The sequence below is a fragment of the Podarcis vaucheri genome (assembly GCF_965113315.1).
Source record: "Podarcis vaucheri genome assembly, chromosome: 2".
NCBI lineage: Eukaryota > Metazoa > Chordata > Lepidosauria > Squamata > Lacertidae > Podarcis > Podarcis vaucheri.
Genome location: NC_138760.1, coordinates 38,473,148 through 38,492,075, shown reverse-complemented (window position 1 = coordinate 38,492,075; position 18,928 = coordinate 38,473,148). Strand labels below are relative to the sequence as shown.

The window sequence follows — 18,928 nt, the reverse complement described above, 5'->3', positions numbered from 1 at the left end:
CTTCAAAGAAGTGTGACTAGCTCAAGGTCACCCAGCAGCTGCATCTGGAGGAGCGGGGAAGCGAACCCAGTTCACCAGATTACGAGTCTACAGTTCGTAACCACTACACCACACTGAGCCTCTTCTCCTCACCTGCTCTCCAGGAGCTACTATGAGCTGCCCAAAGGAGGAGGCCAGCAGCAGTGGCTATAGAGAGGCAATGGGAGGCTCCCTCACAGCCACCACTGCCACCAGAATTGTCACTTGGAACATTCTCCCCTCTCCCCCCAAGCTCGGTGCTGGCAGTGCTGGCAGGGGAATAGAGACATTCTGGGATCAAATCAGAAGCTGGGATGGCTTTCGTAATTCTGGGACCACCTTTGGAAAATTGGAGGGTATTATTTTACTTCGCAACCTGTCTCTTCCATAGGATCTAAAATGAAATGGGTAATACATAATTGGGGGTAGTGAGTCCCCGAGGCGATCAGTATTCTGTTTCTGGTCTGTTATGCCACATGTTGTGACCACCAGTGACTTAACGGTATTTCTTGAAGAAGAATCCTCCGTAGCGACAACAAAATTTCATTGAAACAATGCAATCTGCAGAATGTTTCCTGTTAAACAATGGAAGTCAAAGCCCTGATGAGCAACTCATCAGTCTTATATACCTGGTAAGTCACCGTACTATAGTTCATCTCAAGACCAGTCATGGTATCACGGGAAACAATGATGTTGTTGTACTTCCACTCCCCGTTGGTTAAGTATAGGTTGCGATCTTTGGCATCCAATTTAGTGGAAAACGTTTTGTCCGACATTTTCACTTCCTTATCTGGAGCGAGAAAAAAACAAAGGGACAGCAGCTTAAGATGGGGTTCTGTTTTCCTTGTAGCCTCTACATAACCTCCCCGCTCCACCATCCAAACAAAGGAGACCTAAACTCTTTAAATGCTTTGCGCGATATAGTAATAATTCAGCAATGCTAACTCATATTCGCCAACTCTTCATATTTATCAGGGACAGTTCCTATTTTCTGGTACTATATGTGGTAAATTACATTCCCCTCCTTTTTTGGCAGGAAATGTTGCAGGTGCCTAAGAAACCCCAATGACTTATATGTTTTCCTCGGTTGCTAACAGCAGTGTGTGTGTGTGTTGTACAGTGGTACCTCGGGTTAAGAAGTTAATTCATTCTGGAGGTCCGTTCTTAACCTGAAACTGTTCTTAACCTGAGGTACCACTTTAGCTAATGGGGCCTCCCGCTGCTGCCACGCCGCTGCTGCACGATTTCTGTTCTCATCCTGAAGCAAAGTTCTTAACCCAAGGTACTATTTCTGGGTTAGGAGAGTCTGTAACCTGAAGCATCTGTAACCTGAAGCATCTGTAACCTGAGGTACCACTGTATAATAGAACTGCAATGAGGACAGGAAAAGCCATGCTGGTTGCTTAGTGCTGTTTCCTCATGTCCTGCTTACAGGCTTCCCTTCAGCATCTGATTGGATACTGTGGGAAATGGGATTCTGGGCCAGTTAGGCCTTTGGTCAGACCCATTAGGACTCTTCTTGTGCCCTTACGGGCTAACACGTGCTCCTACCATGGCCACTTCCAGACTTCTGCCATTTTGTGGGTGGGATCAATTTTCATACCAGCAAATTCTGATTGTGCAATTAAAGCAGATTAGGGGCTACTGTGCAACAAAACCCCTCCCCTCAACCATGGTGTGGTGTCTTACTTTCCCCTCCCCCTTTTCTTTTGCACCTGTCATCAAAACAGGTGGCGTCAAGGGGAAGCAACGTTTGTTTGGGAGGCTGTGCTGGTGGGGGTGGGGGCGCCCCCCAATATTTTGTTCAAGTTGGCGCCAGTGTCAAGCAGCAATCATACTCGAGAGAATAATATGCTGTTTACGGCTTACCTGAATGCATGGGGGAGAGCACAGTTATGTTGCAAGCCTGCTTATCAAAAGGAAAGGTGAAGATGTGCAGACTGCAAGATGATGTCAGGTGAAAAGCCTGGTGCTGCATCATGTCTCCACTGGAAGAAACGCGAAGGAATGGGCTGGTTCTGGACTTCTCTTCATTGGCCCTGAAACATTGCCATTAAGGACCAAGAGATGAAGCAACAGGCTTGGAATCGCTTGTTTTAGTTCAGGTAACCCTTTCACAGCTTTCCCTGCCCTCGCCATCCTATTGTCCTTTTCTCTCTCTCTGCATTTTTGATTATTTGGTATTGGGTTGGTTATATGTTTTTAATACTATTTGCACATGCAAAAGTTCCTGGGCTGCTTTATTTCTAATCAGTGCATGTCCTGTGGCTTCCCGCTGGAATCCTGCGACTTTTTGCACCATTAGATGTTCCTTTTTTGTTTTGTCTTGGTTTCCTTACGCTATAGCAAAAGAGTGCCCCTCCAGACGGCAATAGTGCAATAATATTGGGGGGAAATCACAGAACAACCAATAACGCTGAGAGATGTGTGGACAGTTGAATAGAAATCCACCGCTGAGGCACTATTATTATGTTAATAACACGTTACAGAATACACCTGCAAAAAACACCAGTCTGGAGGAGACCTCAATCCTAAAGACTGCAATATTTAAAGCATATTACAAGTAGGTTGCACAGTAATTTATAAGGTGCTCGTAACATAAACAGTATTAACAAGGAACTGAAAATGTGAAGTTAAGGCAGGCAGTTCTGGAATATATATATATATATATATATATATATATATATATATATATATATGTGTGTGTGTGTGTGTGTGTGTGTGTTAGGATATTTCCGTTCCACCTTAAAAAGGGAGCAGGATGTTTGTGTCACAGCCTGCGTATTTCCTGTTCACAGGATGTTTCTGTTGTGTCTATGCTTTCGTTTCTCTCTCTGTGCCTGAGACATCAATGCAGGCAGTCATGTTTTCTTTGTTCTGACCAACGCTGAATAAAATTGTAAATAATGCTCTCCTGCGTGCATCTTTTGCTGTGCGAACTCTGCTGATAGAGCAAGAGCTCTGGAATGTGGGAAGCTATTTCTGGGGCTCATGTCGCTAATTAACTGATACTGCGTTTCTACGAGAGATCGCTGGATCGTCCGGAGACGGCATGGGGCATGATGGCTTTTGTCTCCATGGCAGTATCCCAACCAGGGACGCGGACTTAGAAAAAATATTGGGGGGGCCCGGGAAAGCTCATGAATAATAAATAAGCTCATGAATATGCAAATAAAGTGGCTCCGGCCCTAAATAGGGCAAGCCACGCCCCCCAGCCAGCCGATTGGCTGGCTGGGAGGTGTGGCCAGTCGGGATTCCCCTGTTCTCGCGGGATTTCCGGCAGTGCCTCCGATTAGGGCGCGCGGCTGGCTGGCTGGCGAAGGAGCAGGTGAGGAGGAGGCGGGGGACGGCAGCGGCGCTCTGCTGGAAGGGCGCCCGCCCGAGATTATTGGGGGGGCTGAGCCCCCCCAAAAATTTTTTTGAGGGGGCTCGAGCCCCCTCAAGCCCCATGGAGTCGGCGCCTATGATCCCAACAGTATTCCCCTCATCTCATCCTATCAGCTAGTCTTTGTAGTAACCTCCAGTTAAATACTTCTATAGTAAATTTAGGGCATGTAATTCTTGCCTACAACATAACAGTCCCAGGGTGGAGTCCTGGCCCCCTGTTGCCTGCCACATCTTCCCCCCTGTCAGCAGCACCCCTAACAGTCATGCATTGAGGCTGAAATCTGAAGAGAGGTTATTTTTGTGTTGAAAATACACTGCACAAGAGGAATGGGTTAAGTTCCCTCCCTGCCAATCACAGCCTGACTGTCTCTCCCTCTCCCTCCTGCCATTTCCTTATGGATTAGTCCAAGGGCAACAGTTTTAACACTGCTACTCCCTCAAGAATTGAAAAGGGAGACTGCAAGCTCAAGTCACCCATGAAGGTGGCTCAGTGCAGGGAGCAGCGCTTGTACTGTGCAAAATGGCAGCTGAGACTCACTTGCGATGTACTCCCTTTCTCTTCATCAACAAAAGCATAAGCAGGTCAGTGGTGGGTGGGTGGGAGAAGCACAGAGAGCAAAGAGGCACCTCTCTTTGGGGTGGGGTGGGGGGCAGCTCAGAGATCAGCTGCCCGGAGGACTCCCAAGGAGAGGTGAGAAGAGGCTGAAGGAACACTCCACAAGGGAGGGTGTTTGAAAAGGGATGAGGGGCTGCCAGCTCTGCAGGCAAAGTGTGACATAACTGGGCTCCTGAGCCCCACAGGGGTGCCACAGAAAGAACGTAGTTGGTTAAGGGAGCTGTGGACTCAAAAAGGTTGAAAATCTCTGATATAATGTATTTATTTTAATGTTTTCAAATGTGTTGCAAGTCACTTGGAGACCTTTGGGTAACTAGTAACTAACAAGTCTAATTAACTTATCACCATTGCTACCACCAATAGAGCCATTTGTTTACTCTCTAGCACGAATTTTAGATTATCTAACTTCATCTAACTATTTGTGGGTGTTTCCCAAGGCTTAAACCATCATTTCATCTGCAAACAACACTTATTTAGTATTCAGAAGGTTGGAGCTGCTAAAGCTTTTTGGGGAGGGAAGGGGAGAAATCAACATAAGCATTGCTTTAAATAAGTTGCCAATGGAATAAATGATCCTTACTGTTCTTCTATAGAGATTTCAGGGATCCAGAATTTATCCGCTGGGAGAGTGAGATGGGTAATGCCACAGAAGTCAGAGGAATTCCATGACACAAAGTCATTTCTCCATTTCTACATCACAGAGTTGAGTGAGCAAAAAGATTAGTGTGCAACATCTCTGTTTGCTTATTTAGGAGAATTGATAAAATCTCTGAGCAGTGAACATAAAGCAATGACTATTAATAACAGCCAGAGAAGATCAGCATTAAAAAACCCAGCAATCAAGTAAAAGATATGTGCAAATACGCTTGTAGAAATAAAAATGTTTTAGTAGGCAGCTAAATCAGTATAATGAAGGTGCTTGCTGTCACATTGAAATACTGACTTCTCACAAATGTGGAACAAACATAATATAGCATTTGTAACTGTGCAAGTTCTGCAGATCAAAGTGGTCAAATAGGTATGTATGGGTCAAGGTGCTCTCTCAAGTAAATAGTTTCCAAATTCTTAATGGCTTTATATACTAATAGTAAAATGTTGAATTTGGCCCACTCAGCAATCCGGCGGCTACTGCAGATCTTGAAGCAGAAGTATAATGTGGTCCAGGATTTCACTCGTGTTAGCAATCGTGCTGCACCGTTCTGCACTACCTGCAGTTTCCAGACCAACCATCAGGGGAGCCCCACAAAGAGTGCATTGCAGTCATTCAGTTGTGAAGTTATGGGTCTGCTATGGGTCAAGCTATCTCGGTCCAGGAATGGCCATAGCTGCTGTACCAGCTCAAGTTGGCAAAAGGTTATCCTAGACACAATATTCATCTGGGCCTTCAGCAACAAAATTGGATCCAGGAGACCCTAAGATTGCTCCTCCAAAAGGAGTGAGACCCTTTCTAGGTCAGGCAACTGGTCCATTTCTTGGAAATGGGAAGCACTCAGCCCCATTCCTTTTCCTTACCAAGATTCAAGCTCAGCTGGACAAACCATGGGCTAGTACAATATGATAAAAAAGGAGAGCCTTACCACAAACAGCCAGAAGTAAGTTGTAATCACTTGCAACTTCTCTACCTGTAAAGAAACAAAAACAGAAGGGGCACAACCCACCCACAGTGATGCACCTTCCGAAATTGACGGGCTTAACTCTTTAACTTGAAATCAGTGGAACATTAAAATGCTTCACTTTGTCTGGATCACCCCCAAATTATAAAATTCCCTCCTCCTTGCTTGTTTGAAGTATGAAGCTTGCCGGAGATTTTGCCGTCTTACCACTGCCAGGATAGAGACAAGAGTAAAATCCAACTTGACAGTCAAAGGTTCTCTCCAGTCCTTCTTGGGTCTGGTATACAGGAGGAGCTTGTTGTCATTAGAAATATTCAGATATTCAACCACACTGTGATGTGAACAGTTCCATGTGAAGGCAATTCCTACTGCAAATGGAATGAAAAGTTTTCTTATTCCTAACCACCACTCAAACCAGGAACAGCCTTTCTCACTAACTGCCTATTACGGATGGCAACATATGAGAGCAAAATCACTGTTCCTAATTCAGACACTAATTCATCCCTTGGACCGTCATCATAGGAAAGAGAGTCTTACCTGGGAACAGAGCAAAAAGGGCACAACAGACAAATGATTTCCACATTCTTCTTCTGCACCTGAGAGATGGCAACAGACTGCGGAGGCTGTGCAAGGAGCCGAATGAGGAGGCATCAATGAATTTTAAACCTTGCAGGGATGAAGTGCACACTATAAACTTTGGTCAAAGTCTCGCAGGAAAGCCCTCTTGGGAGCGAGCTTCTTTGAAATTATTAATACTTTATTTCCTGTAAACAGGAAGAGCACTTTTCTCACACCAAGGTAGCCACTCTGGGCGGCTCCCAACAGAATATTGATAACACGATGAAACATCAAATGTTAAAAACTTCCCTAAAGTTTTTATGAGGGCCATTGCTTAGGGAACCAAAAGTGTGCCACCCATGCCCAAGAGGAAGGCACCAGCCCAATGAGGACTGAGTGTGTTCAGTGAGCAGAGAACGCTGGATGTAATACAGTGGTACCTTGGGTTAAGAACTTAATTCGTTCTGGAGGTCTGTTCTTAACCTGAAACTGTTCTTAACCTGAGGTACCACTTTAGCTAATGGGGCCTCCTGCGGCCTCCGTGCCACCGTTGTGCGATTTCTGTTCTCATCCTGAAGCAAAGTTCTTAACCCGAGGTACTATTTCTGGGTTAGCCGAGTCTGTAACCTGAAGCGTCTGTAACCTGAAGCATCTGTAACCCGAGGTACCACTGTACTGAGGGAACAGAGTATTTCCAGTTCTGAAGAGCAGCATTTCACAGGGCAATGTGAGCTGTTGGTCCCACTTGTTTTCCATTATTGAGGCGGTTCCCAACATCCTATTTTTTGAGCATTCACCCTGATCTATTTTCTGGGTGGTTAGACCATGTTGGCTGTTTAATGAGCATTCATTCTGATCTGTTGGCATGGAGGTTAGATGACGTTGCGTCAAAGCGAGCTCTATCCCATACTTTCCAGTGCGTTTCTCTGTTCCCTATCCTTATTGCAAAAAGTCTGGCCTTTTGGAGAGGGGGGTCTGTTGTACAAGACCATCTAACCCAATCTAAAGTTCTGCCTCCATGGTTGGAGGCAGTTGTTGGACTCCACTGAGAGGTAATGGAGTGCACATTCGTGGGTGAAGTAAAATCACTTGAGAATCACAGCGCCTGCTGTGGCCGCAGAGACCAGTAACTCATAACTGCTGCCTCCTGTGTTGTTTTTACTGCATTAGCAGCACCAAAGTGGCCTCCCTGGGCGCAAACCTGGGCAGTGTGTATGGGAGTCCTGGGCTGCCCAGATGACATGACCCCACTCTCAGCCTCACTGATGTGGTCCAAAGGAAAGCAGATCAATATGTTTGGCACCAGCTTGGCTGCAGGAGTTGCTGGAAGGAGGTTTACAATGCGCCATCCAACCGCCTTAGGGACTCCACTCCAGATTTGTGTAGGGTTTACTCTTTAGCCTTCTCTTCTCCCAAAGATAGTCCCTCAAGGCAGTGGGTACAGATTTTTCCTCCAGGTTTACTTTCGAAGCCTTTCTCTTGAATGAGCAAAGCAGTGGAGGTTTGGGATCAGAGTTTTCCTACTCCTAGATGGGCTGCCTTCCCAGATTGATGAGCCTCATCCGCCCCTCACTTCCCCCTACAGCACATGCAGAAACCGCCTTCTTGACCAATGGAACCACTCTTGGTCTTGTCTGCTCAACTCACCAGAATATATCTTCACATGCAGGGGAAGTCCCTGACTCACCAATGGGTTTGAGACCCATTGGCTACCCTCACGTGGTTTAGCCAACCAGTTGAAGCCATTTCTGGGGTGTCACATGCTGACAGCTTCTAGGAGCCACAGGTGAGAGCTGAGTTCAGGGTGGTGATCAAAGGTGGCCAAACTACCCCAGAAGGCACACAACATGTCCCCCAGCAGAGGTATCACCCCTCCTCTAACACCATATACACCCCGGAGGATGTAATGTTTCTGAATACCAGTTGTTTGAAACCACAGGAGGGGTGCTCAGATTGTAGTTGTTGTTGTTGTTGTTGTTGTTGTTGTTGTTATACTTGCAATTTTTCGACAGGCGCCTGGCTGGCCCCTGTGAGAACAGAATGTTATCAGATGGGCAATTGGCCTGATCTTTCAGGATCTTATTGTGTTTTTAAGTGCACAACCTGAATTTCCCCATATGTGATTGACCCCCACTGGAAAAAGAGCGACAGTCTGGAAGCACCCTAAGTCCTTTGACCTCAATTCTCAACCAACAGTTTCATTTCAGGGAAAGAAGAGTGATCTGTAAGGCGAGCAGCTTCTGCCCTTTCTGCTCCACCTATTTTTATTGGTTCACTTTCCAATAAAACTAAACTTGGGGTGGGTGGGGGATGATTAGGAAAAAGCCAACAACTGAAGACAGTGGCAAGGACCCATCTCCTTAATGGAAAGTTGAAGATCTCTTCTGATGCTGCGGTTATTGAAAGACAACTGCACATTTCATAGGCATATTGAAAATGGATCCCTGGGGCTTTCAGGGTGGCAGATAATGGAGAAGAAGGAACATAGCCAAAATGCTGTACTGGACAGATGTCTGTGATGGGTTACTTAATGTTAATTGCTTCAAAGCAGCGGCCTCAATTTGAAGGGATCAGAGAAGTTCCTTTGTATGGTTACATCCTGTTCAATTACATGGAATTTGCAAGCTGCTTCTTTGCCTTTTCCAGTGGTATTCTCATACCGTACTCACCAGATGCACCAACCGCAGGGGGCTGAGGGGGTCTTTGGCCCCTCAGTATCTGGGGGCAAGGGGCCAGTCCCCTGAATGTTGAGTGGGTGGAAGCAGTGGCAGAGCTTCATGCTCCAGCACGGGGGGTGGAGAGCAGGTGTGGCGTGGCTGGTGCGCATCCTGGGGACGTGGCACATCACCTGTGGGGGTGTGGCGCTCAGCACGGTGTGTGTGTGTGTGTGCGCCATCCCCTCTCCCCTCTCTTCCTCCGCCAGTGGGTGGAAGAGGGCAAGTGTGGAGTGGGGCTCCTCACTCAGCTTCCTGTCAATGGTTGGCCTTCTCGGCCATCAGCCTTCTCCAGTTGCATGTACAGTGGTCCTCAGGTTACAGACGCTTCAGGTTGCAGCGGGAGGCCCCATTAGTTAAAGTCGTACCTCAGGTTAATAACAGTTTCAGGTTAAGAACGGACCTCCAGAACTACAGTGGTACCTCAGGTTACATACACTTCAGGTTACATATGCTTCAGGTTACAGACTCAGCTAACCCAGAAATAGTACCTCGGGTTAAGAACTTTGCTTCAGGATGAGAACAGAAATCGTGCTCCGGCGGCGCAGCAGCAGCAGGAGGCCCCATTAGCTAAAGTGGTACCTCAGGTTAAGAACAGTTTCAGGTTAAGAACAGACCTCCAGAACGAATTAAGTTCTTAACCTGAGGTACCACTGTATTATGAGGATCCAAGGGGTGCTGAGTTTGTCAGCAAGGTTGTGCTGAAGGACTGAAACTTCTGCACTCTGGCATCACCCTCTGAGGTGCCCGGTGTGCTGATGCTGCAGTATGGTGTCGCATGTATGTGATATCATATGCATGTGACGTCATGTTATGTGTGGCGGGCCTGGTGCTCTGGTGTTTACTGGGCTTCCAGTGCTGTGTTTTTGATCTGTGTTCTCATGACGTTATAACAGTTCACGATGTTATAGGTTGTTTTCTGAGGGGAGGAGAGGAACCTCAGAGAAATTAATGAATGTCAGAATCTAGCTGATATTTGGGACAGGGAGGGAAAATGCTAGCTGCGGGACTGTGTCAGGTTAGTTAAATGCGGAGCCCTTGGGAAACAATACCAGGCCATTGGCAATGCAAAAGAACTTGTCCTTACCCCCAGCTCTGAGGAGTGGACAGAGACAGGAGAATGAGCAGGCTGGCAAGATGATGGGATGTGTGTGAGGTGACAGGGAAAGAGTGTTGTTTCGCAAGGAGCAGAGGGGAACAAAGGCAGATCCATCTTGGCTGCTGACTGGAGAGGCTGGGGAATATATGCCTGCCTGTTCTGAACTCAAGCTGGCTGAAGCTATGAGAGAAGCGAGGACAGACACTCTGGAGATATAATGCTGTGAAGGATCATCCTCTCCATGTGTCTTGTACATTTTTGCAATGTACAGTGGTACCTCGGGTTACAGACACACCAGGTTACAGACACTTCAGGTTACAGACTCCTCTAACCCAGAAATAATACCTCGGGTTAAAAACTTTGCTTCAGGATGAGAACAGAAATTATGCGGCAGTGGCAACAGCGGGAGGACCCATTAGCTAAAGTGGTACCTCAGGTTAAGAACAGTTTCAGGTTAAGAACGGACCTCCAGAACGAATTAAGTTCTTAACCCGAGGTACCACTGTACTTATAATAAACACAGCAGGTAAAGGAACAGGATAAATTCAGGAGGGGGGGGCATTTTGGTGGACTGAGTTTCAGAAAGCCTTTCAGCAGTTAAAGTGGCTTAAAACACACTCCATTGCCCAAGGACAACAAATCCACTTAAAAAACAACAACAAATACTTTCTGCGTTTAGGAAAGTTACAGGGAAATATGCTGAAAAGTGTTGATGAACGAATGGCTATGAGGAAAACATACAACAAGCAAGCAAGAAAGCAAGCAAGCATGAATGCCATATCACCTCGCTGCAAATCAATCAGAATAAATGCTCAGTAAACACTGGGCACAGTCTAATCTCTCCTTAAGGTTTGTGCAAGCAACTCAGGATAAATGACCATTTTTTAAATAGGCCATCTGGAGGGGTCCTCAGTCTTACCAGGACACATTCTTTGTTGCTTTTGCTGCAGCAGTACAGCAAACAACCAATAAATATGAGCCGCAGCAGCAGCCTGCCTGAAGTACAGTTAGCCTGCAATTTACGGACATTTTACTTGTGTGCATTCAGATTTATGTATGCTGCGAAATAAGTAAATTAATTTAAAAGGGGCGGAAGGTGGTTGGGCATATGGAAAAAAAGACTTTGGCAATCTCACCCACGATTTGGGCTTTAGACGCAATCCCTGGAATGTAACCCCCAGTCTGTTACTCATGCTCAGCCCAAGTATCCTTTGGTTTAGCTAGCAAACTCGACTGCTGATTACTGCATTCACTTACAAGCAACAGATAATGTGAGAGAGAGTGCTTTATAGCTTGTGGTGAAGAGGAGTGAGTTCTGGGTAAATACCGTATAATTATACCGAGTAATTTAAAAAATGCAGAGATCTTGTTAAAAGGAGATGTAGATGATTCTCGGGGTGTATGAGGTGCTAGGGGAGGGGCAGTACCTCTGGTGTGGAGACACATTGTGCTCGTTCTGCAGTAGTTTGTCCACTTTTGGTCTCCACCCTGCACTCAGCTCTCACTTGTGGCTCCTAGAAGCTGTCAGCATGTAACAGCAGGCACATCCTGGGAATGGCTTCGACTGGCTGGCTAAACCAGGTGAGGGTAGCTGTAGAGGTGGAGCAGGGTGGGGGTGGTCCACCCCAGGTGTCATCCCTAAGGGGGGGTGACATCGCCTTGGGAGGTGCCCCCCCGCAACTCCCCGCCACTGGCGCACCCCTTTGGGACATGCGCCGCTGCCACTAGCTCCGCCTCTGTCCATCCCATCCCACGCCATGCCGTGCCGTGCCGCGCCCCCCTCCCCTATGGGCAGTTCACCCCATCCCTGGGCGCCCTGCCCCAAGTGCCTGAGAGGCTTCCTCCCCCACTGGGTAGCCAATGGGTCTCAAACCCATGTTGAGTTAGGGACTTCCCCTGCATGTGAAGACAGGCTCTGGCTGTTTGAGTAGGCAAGACCGCTAGTGGTTCCAATGGTCAAGAAGGTGATTTCTGCATGTGCTGCAGAGGGAAGTGAGGGGCAGGTGGGGCTCATCAACCTGGGAAAGGGGCCCATTCAGGAGAAGGAAGACTCTGATCCTAAACCTCTGCTGCCTGGTGGGATATATTTGGGAGAAGAAAAGGCTAAGGGATAAACCCTACACAAATCGGGAGTGGATGGAGCCTTGTATGCCTCCTTCAGACAACTAACTCCTGCTGCCAAGCTTGTGCCAAAGTAATAATAATAATAATAATAATAATAATAATAAAATTATTTGTACCCCGTCCATCTGGCCGAGTTTCCCCAGCCACTCTGGGCGGCTTCCAACAAAGATTAAAAATACATTAAAGTGTCACACATTAAAAACTTCCCTGAACAGGGCTGCCTTCAGATGTCTTCTAAATGTCAGGTAGTTGTTTATCTCTTTGACATCTGATGGGAGGACGTTCCACAGGGTGTGTGCCACTACCGAGAAGGCCCTCTGCCTGGTTCTCTGTAGGTTTGCTTCTCGCAGTGAGGGAACCACCAGAAGGCCCTTGACGCTGGACCTCAGCGTCCGGGCAGAATGATGGGGGTGGAGATGCTCCTTCAGGTATACTGGGCCAAGGCCGTTTAGGGCTTTAAAGGTCAACACCAACACTTTGAATTGTGCTCAGAAACGTACTGGGAGCCAATGTAGGTCTTTCAAGACCAGTGTTATGTGGTCTCGGTGGCCACCCCCAGTCACCAGTCTAGCTGCCACATTCTGGATTAGTTGTGGTCACCTTCAAAGGTAGCCCCACGTAGAGCGCATTGCAGTAGTCCAAGTGGGAGATAACTAGAACATGCACCACTCTGACAAGACATTTTGCAGGCAGGTAGGTTGTGGGCTCTGCTTTCCTTTGGACCACATCAGCGAGACTGAGGGGGGGGGTGTCTTGTCATCTGGGCAGCCCAGGACCCCCATACAGACTGCCCAGGCTTTTGCACCAGGGAGGTTGCTTTGGTGCTGCTAACACAGTGATTTGACCACCCCCCAGGGAAACTCCATTCTCTCTCTCTCTCTCTCTCTCTCTGAATACCAACAGCAACAAGATGATGCTCCTGAGACTTCAGGTTGGTATATGCACCTCCCAGCTACATTTCAACAAAAATGTCCTCCTCAGGGACAACCATAAACACAAGGCATGCTGCATCTCACTGCAAGAACAGGATGCTGGACTAAATGGGCCTTTGGCCTGATTCACCAGGGATCTTCTTACTGGCAAGATGAAGCAACAATATTGTCAATTCACTTCTTTATTATGCATCACTCATTTCATGCAGTTATAAGATTTTTGGCAGCAGTGCGCAGAAAGTGAAGCGAACAACGCTCCCGGTTTCTTATTTGGCCAAGTTAAATTACTCATGCCCAAACTGATATTGCTCTCTAAACTCATATTGCTGATCATAACTAGATGTATAAATTAGACTAATTTCACACATTACCACAATGCTTACTTTGTTTTCCTGGAGTTGTCAAATACAACAGAGCACAGGGAGCTTCTGAGCCTTTACTAGTTACACAGAAGGAAGGACTTTGCCTGATGCTGCTTCTGCCAACATAGCAGCATCAGGCCAGGAGAAGGTATCCCTGCCAAAATTTAGCCCTTCTACGCTACTTGTTCTTTTCCTGGAGTACCTGATGGCAGCCCTAGGCAACTGGCTCCAGCTGTTGCCATTTCAAGTTCCCACAATGCCACTGTTGCTCTGGAGCATTGTAGGTAATTTATTCCTGGACAAAGACACCCTTTTGAAGTTGATAAACCCTCTTGAAGCCCTGGCAACTGCCCAAGGATGGCATGCATTGATGCCAGGCCAGAAAACATGCCACTCAGTGAAGTACTTCAGAATAATTGGTTTTGCAAGGCTCAGTTAAGTGGCAAATTTTGTCCTGTTTTCACATATTTCCAAGAATAATTTGCTTTGACATTAGTAATTTAATATCCAACAGCATTAGACATTCTGTCCCACAGCATTTCCTGACCTTATGCAACTTAACTGGTGGTAATGTAGTGCAATTGTATCACATGCGTCGATTATGTGATCTAGTCTACAAAAATGCCATGCTTTCCCCCCCCAAAGGCCAGTAATCTATAATTCAGCGCGTCCACTGTATGATAATAACAGCTAAAAAGATGACAGATAAAATCAGGCGGGTGTAATAAAGCCCTTTCTCCACAAGGGCCATTGTTTTATCCCACGCGACTGATTCAGGGTCATCCTGGCGTTCTTCTAGAGAGAGATGTTTCTTGATCTGTTGCAGTTCCATATTCAGATGTTTCAGAAACACCAAGCTGTCATCTTCACTGTCTTTTGCTGGCAAGGGAAATCCATCTGCCAGCTGGTTCTCTTTGGGCCACCTATCTCCTGTACAGATGGAAATAAGGAGGATATATGTTAATCTGCTAATCTGTTATGTTTGGGAACAGACATTGTTTGAGAATAAAGGAATGGAGAGTTAAAGAACTGCTTCTTTGATTCCAAATTCCGGCGTATGGTTCACTGGAAGCCATGTTGGACATTTTGCATCTGTTATAATGCAATGTGAAGCAACATACCTCCACCTTCATTAAAACAAATGCCAGTTATCTGATTCCAGACAGGGCCTGGGTTTTCCTTGCAAGACTCAAAGTGCTGGAGAAGACCATGCAAATCAAGAAGGCTCTTGCAGTGCAATTCTATGCATGCTGTAATGGTTCAAGGGGTTGCTCGTGCGTAAGCTTGTCCCAACACCTGGCTGGATTGCCTGAGTGAACCTTTCCTGTCCGAGCAGCCACTCACCCGTGGCTGTCTCAATCGCTGGCTGAATCTGTCAGTGGGCGTTTCTTAAACTTCTTCTAGCAAAGAAGCTCTTTGACGCCCAGTCTCCTCCTACTCTCCCTGCGCGGATGCCTTCTGCGCAAGGAGGGCGTAGGCAGCGGAGGACTCTTCCTCTCCCCACTGGTCCCAGGCAAGGAGTCATGGGACCGCCTCGCCAATTCCCCCATCTGCCCCCCTTCTCCACTGGAGCGACGCTGATTCCCTTCCCCAGAAGATGGGCTGCCTCTCCCACTCCCGGGGCGCTCTCTGGGATCCCTTTGGAGCGTGCTCTCTCCCTCGGACACTGATGGCAGTTCCCTGACACATGCCTACTGAGAGCTAAGTTCCACCATCAAGTTTAGTTGAATGTTCACCCAGATAAGTGTTTCAGCCTTAAGATATGCAGGTTAAATGGCTCTAAGAGCAATATTAGTATTTTCCAGTACGTAATGAATGAAGAAGAGCTTGTATCTGATTTAAGCTTATTTCCACTTTCTATATTGCATGAAAGGGATCAAATGTGACACATCTGAGGCTTAACAGAATGAATGAAACTTGTGAAAATTGCCCAGACCTTAGATTAATATGGATTGCTTCCTTCCACACTTACTTATTTGAGCTATGCTGACAGCCTGACGCCTCAGGTCCATTTCACACATTACTCAGAAAGGAATACAAGCTTGTTCCAACTGCCCATTCTGGTGGGAGAAGTACACTGCTTGATGAATTTATTCTGAATCTGTTTATTCTAAATCTGTTTAATAAATCAACCAATAAACAAATTCCAGCTCTCCAGTGGGTGCGTCTCAATGATTTGTTTTTCTTTTTAAGAGTGTATACAGTGGTACCTCTGGTTAAGAACTTAATTCGTTCTGGAGGTCCGTTCTTAACCTGAAACTGCTCTTAACCTGAGGTACCACTTTAGCTAATGGGGCCTCCTGTTGCCGCTGCCCAATTTCTGTTCTCATCCTGAAGCAAAGTTCTTAACCCTAGGTAATATTTCTGGGTTAGCGGAGTCTGTAACCTAAAGCGTCTGTAACCTGAAGCGTCTGTAACCTGAGGAACCACTGTACTTAAATCCTGTGCATGCCCTTGTGCGAAAAGATTTCTTATAGTAATGGATGATGGTGCTTGATATCTGCACCCTTCTTCTGCTTTATAGGTGCCCCACCTCCTTACGGTAAATTGTTTACATTTTGGAAAACGCTTACCTAAATGGGTCTCTGGGCTCTCGCTTTCCTCTTTCTTCTTCCTCAGGATTCTATTCATGAATTTATTCCCCTTGAAGGATGGCAACTTTGGTCTCTTCTCTTTGAGATAGAGTACAAAAGCATTCTCCAAGATACCAAGGACCAGAAATACAAACATCCCAGTGAAAAACGCGGCTGCATTGAAGAAGAAGAAGAAGAAGAAGAAGAAGAAGAAGAAGAAGAAGAAGAAGAAGAAGAAACAGGGGTGGTGAAAAGCTAGCATCCCTTGGAGGTCTTTTCTTTAATGTGGGAATGGGGAACCCAAGGACTCTTCCAGTGCTTGAAACTCTCAATGGGCCAAGCCCTTATCAATAGATTTGCCCTTTCCTCTCCTTGGGTGTTTGCTTGGCTAGAGTGTGTCCTTGAATTCAGAAGTGGCCTAGTATGGTGGAGCTGCCTCTTTTGCTTTCCAACATCACTTACCACTTACTGTCAGGGAGAGAGGGGAGGCAACAGAGAGGGGCAGTGTGGGGTGAGTGGATCAGCAGAGCCTGTCTGGCACTCCTGCTAGTATACTTGCACTGCGTCAAGCTCCTTTCCTTTCCTTTCCTTCCCAACCCCTTCTCTCCCTCCTAGTAAGAAGGAAGGTCTGGAGGGGTGCAACATGAGAAAACAGGCCTTTTCTGCAGTGGTTCCGTGTTTGTGTTATGCTCTCCCCAGGGAGGTTCACCTGACACCTTCATTATACACCTTTAAGCACCAGGTAGACCTTTCCTCTTCAACCAGGCCTTTGGCTGATTGACGTCTAACGCCCTTTTAAAATTCAGGTAGGTAGCCGTGTTGGTCTAAACTGAAAACTATGGAGAGAACTAGTCTGAATAGAGATATTGGATTCTTGTCTCATTACATATGCTATAACTATTTTTGGTCATCAGCATACTATCCCTTGCTTTTTCTCGTAGGACTAATTGCGGTCATTAACTGTTGTCAACAGTTTTACCATACCCATTGAGTCAATCACCCATCTCCTACTACCATTCTGAAAAGAACCACACCCCACCCTCCCACTATATATAAGGGTCTGGTGACTTCTGTTTCAGTGTATCTGAAGAAGTGTGCATGCACACAAAACTTCATACCCGGAACAAACTTAGTTGGTCTCTAAGGTGCTACTGGACAATTTTTTAATTTATTTCGCCCTTTTAAAATGTGTTGTGGGATGGGATACTATTGGGTTGTTTTTGTTTTTATTATGTATTTTCTGGTTTTAAAAATATATATATTGTGTTTTATTTTGTGAACTGCCTTGGGATCTACAGGTAAAGGGAGGCATACAAATGTAATACATAATAATAAAATAATAATTATTCACCTTCAAGCTGGAAGATAGGGATAATAAAACTGACCGACCTTACAGGGTTGCTATACGATTTGAAAGATAATACATTTGAAGTGCTTTGACCATATTAAACAAATTGCTAAGGGGGTATTGTTAATCTATTTTTGTACCATGCAAGATAATAATGATTCACAAAATGTACCTCCAACTAAAAGTTAGTTACTGACCCAGGGACCTGCTCACTAACTAAACCACAATGTGAATTAGTCCAATGAAAGCAATCAAAACTATTTGACAGCCCCTAAGGGACACGGGTGGCGCTGTGGGTTAAACCACAGAGCCTAGGGCTTGCTGATTAGAAGGTCGGTGGTTCACCGCAATGGGCTGAGCTCCTGTTGCTAGGTCCCTGTTCCTGCCAACCTAGCAGTTCAAAAGCACATCAAAGTGCAAGTAGATAAATAGGTACCGCTGCGGTGGGAAGGTAAACGGTGTTTCTGTGCACTGCTCTGGTTTTGCCAGAAGCGGCTTAGTCATGCTGTCCACATGACCCAGAAGTTGTATGCCGGCTCCCTTGGCCAATAAAGCGAGAGTCGGTCACGACTGGACCTAATGGTCAGGGGTCCCTTTACCTTAAGTGTTCAAAGGCTGCTGGCGCTGAAATAAGCCAGGCAATAAAAGGTGGTTTACCTATGACTGGTGGATTATCCGATGTTGCGGGTAGCATATCATTAAGAATCATTGACAAAAATGAGATTTGAAGGATCAGTGTCATTTTGAAGGCAATCTTTTCTCCAGGAGAGGCAGATGCAAAAGAAATAGCCATATCCAGCAAGAAAAGAGTTAAAGTTGGGAGGATCAGAACCAACACATACAAAATGGAGCGCCTCTTCATAGAAATCTGTCCAAAAAGGGGGGGAAATGAATAAATAAAAATGAAGATTACAGCAAAGAATGGAACTCTCTTTTCAGTCTCATTAGTAGCATACATACATTCATTCATATTCCTTATTCTTAGCAACCCATTGGTGGGTGGAACCACCACCTTCCCTCTTCCAAAAATGTTTCAGAAGGAAAAGTGGGAAATAAATGTAATATTGATAACAATAACAATTGTAGGAAACAGTGGAGCTCCTGGCAGGACCTGGAGTGGGATCAAAAGAGCTGCTGCAGAAACCCTGAAATGGGTCCCTGTACCACTGAGGGATTTACCATTGAAGGAAAACAAAGGTTTCTCTGTAATGGCCTGGCAGGCAAAATTTCAATACAGTGGTACCTCGGGATGCGAACGGGATCCGTTCCGGAGCCCCGTTCGCATGCAGAAGCAAACATAACTAGCGACGGCACACTTTTCGCCGCTTCTGTGCATGCATGCGACATCATTTTGAACGTGTGCGCATGCGCGAGCAGCGAAACCCAGAAGTAACGTGCTCCGTTACTTCTGGGTTGCCACGGAGCACAACTCAAACGCGCTCAACATGAAGCATATTCAACCCGAGGTATGACTGTAATCAGAACTTGATGGCACCAGGGCTGTGGAATACCTCCCTCCTTGCTGAAATACAAAAGGCCTCCATCAGTGTTGGCATTCCACTGGCTCCTGTAGACATACCTATT

General features: G+C 46.2%; 1 protein-coding gene across 1 annotated transcript in view; it reads right to left on the bottom strand.

Annotated features, from left to right (window-relative positions):
• The window catches only part of LOC309527609 (uncharacterized protein), a gene marked incomplete at its 5' end in the record, with an annotated part of 30,142 nt that overhangs the window by 6,784 nt on the left and 4,430 nt on the right, over nt 1-18,928 (bottom strand). Inside the window, 9 exons of the mRNA XM_082214427.1 lie at nt 648-808; nt 1,888-2,057; nt 4,602-4,711; nt 5,599-5,643; nt 5,842-6,002; nt 6,172-6,257; nt 14,098-14,353; nt 15,997-16,170; nt 18,002-18,212. Of these exons, the coding sequence (XP_082070553.1) occupies nt 648-808; nt 1,888-2,057; nt 4,602-4,711; nt 5,599-5,643; nt 5,842-6,002; nt 6,172-6,257; nt 14,098-14,353; nt 15,997-16,170; nt 18,002-18,212 (1,374 nt within the window). The remainder of the gene's footprint in view (nt 1-647; nt 809-1,887; nt 2,058-4,601; nt 4,712-5,598; nt 5,644-5,841; nt 6,003-6,171; nt 6,258-14,097; nt 14,354-15,996; nt 16,171-18,001; nt 18,213-18,928) is intronic.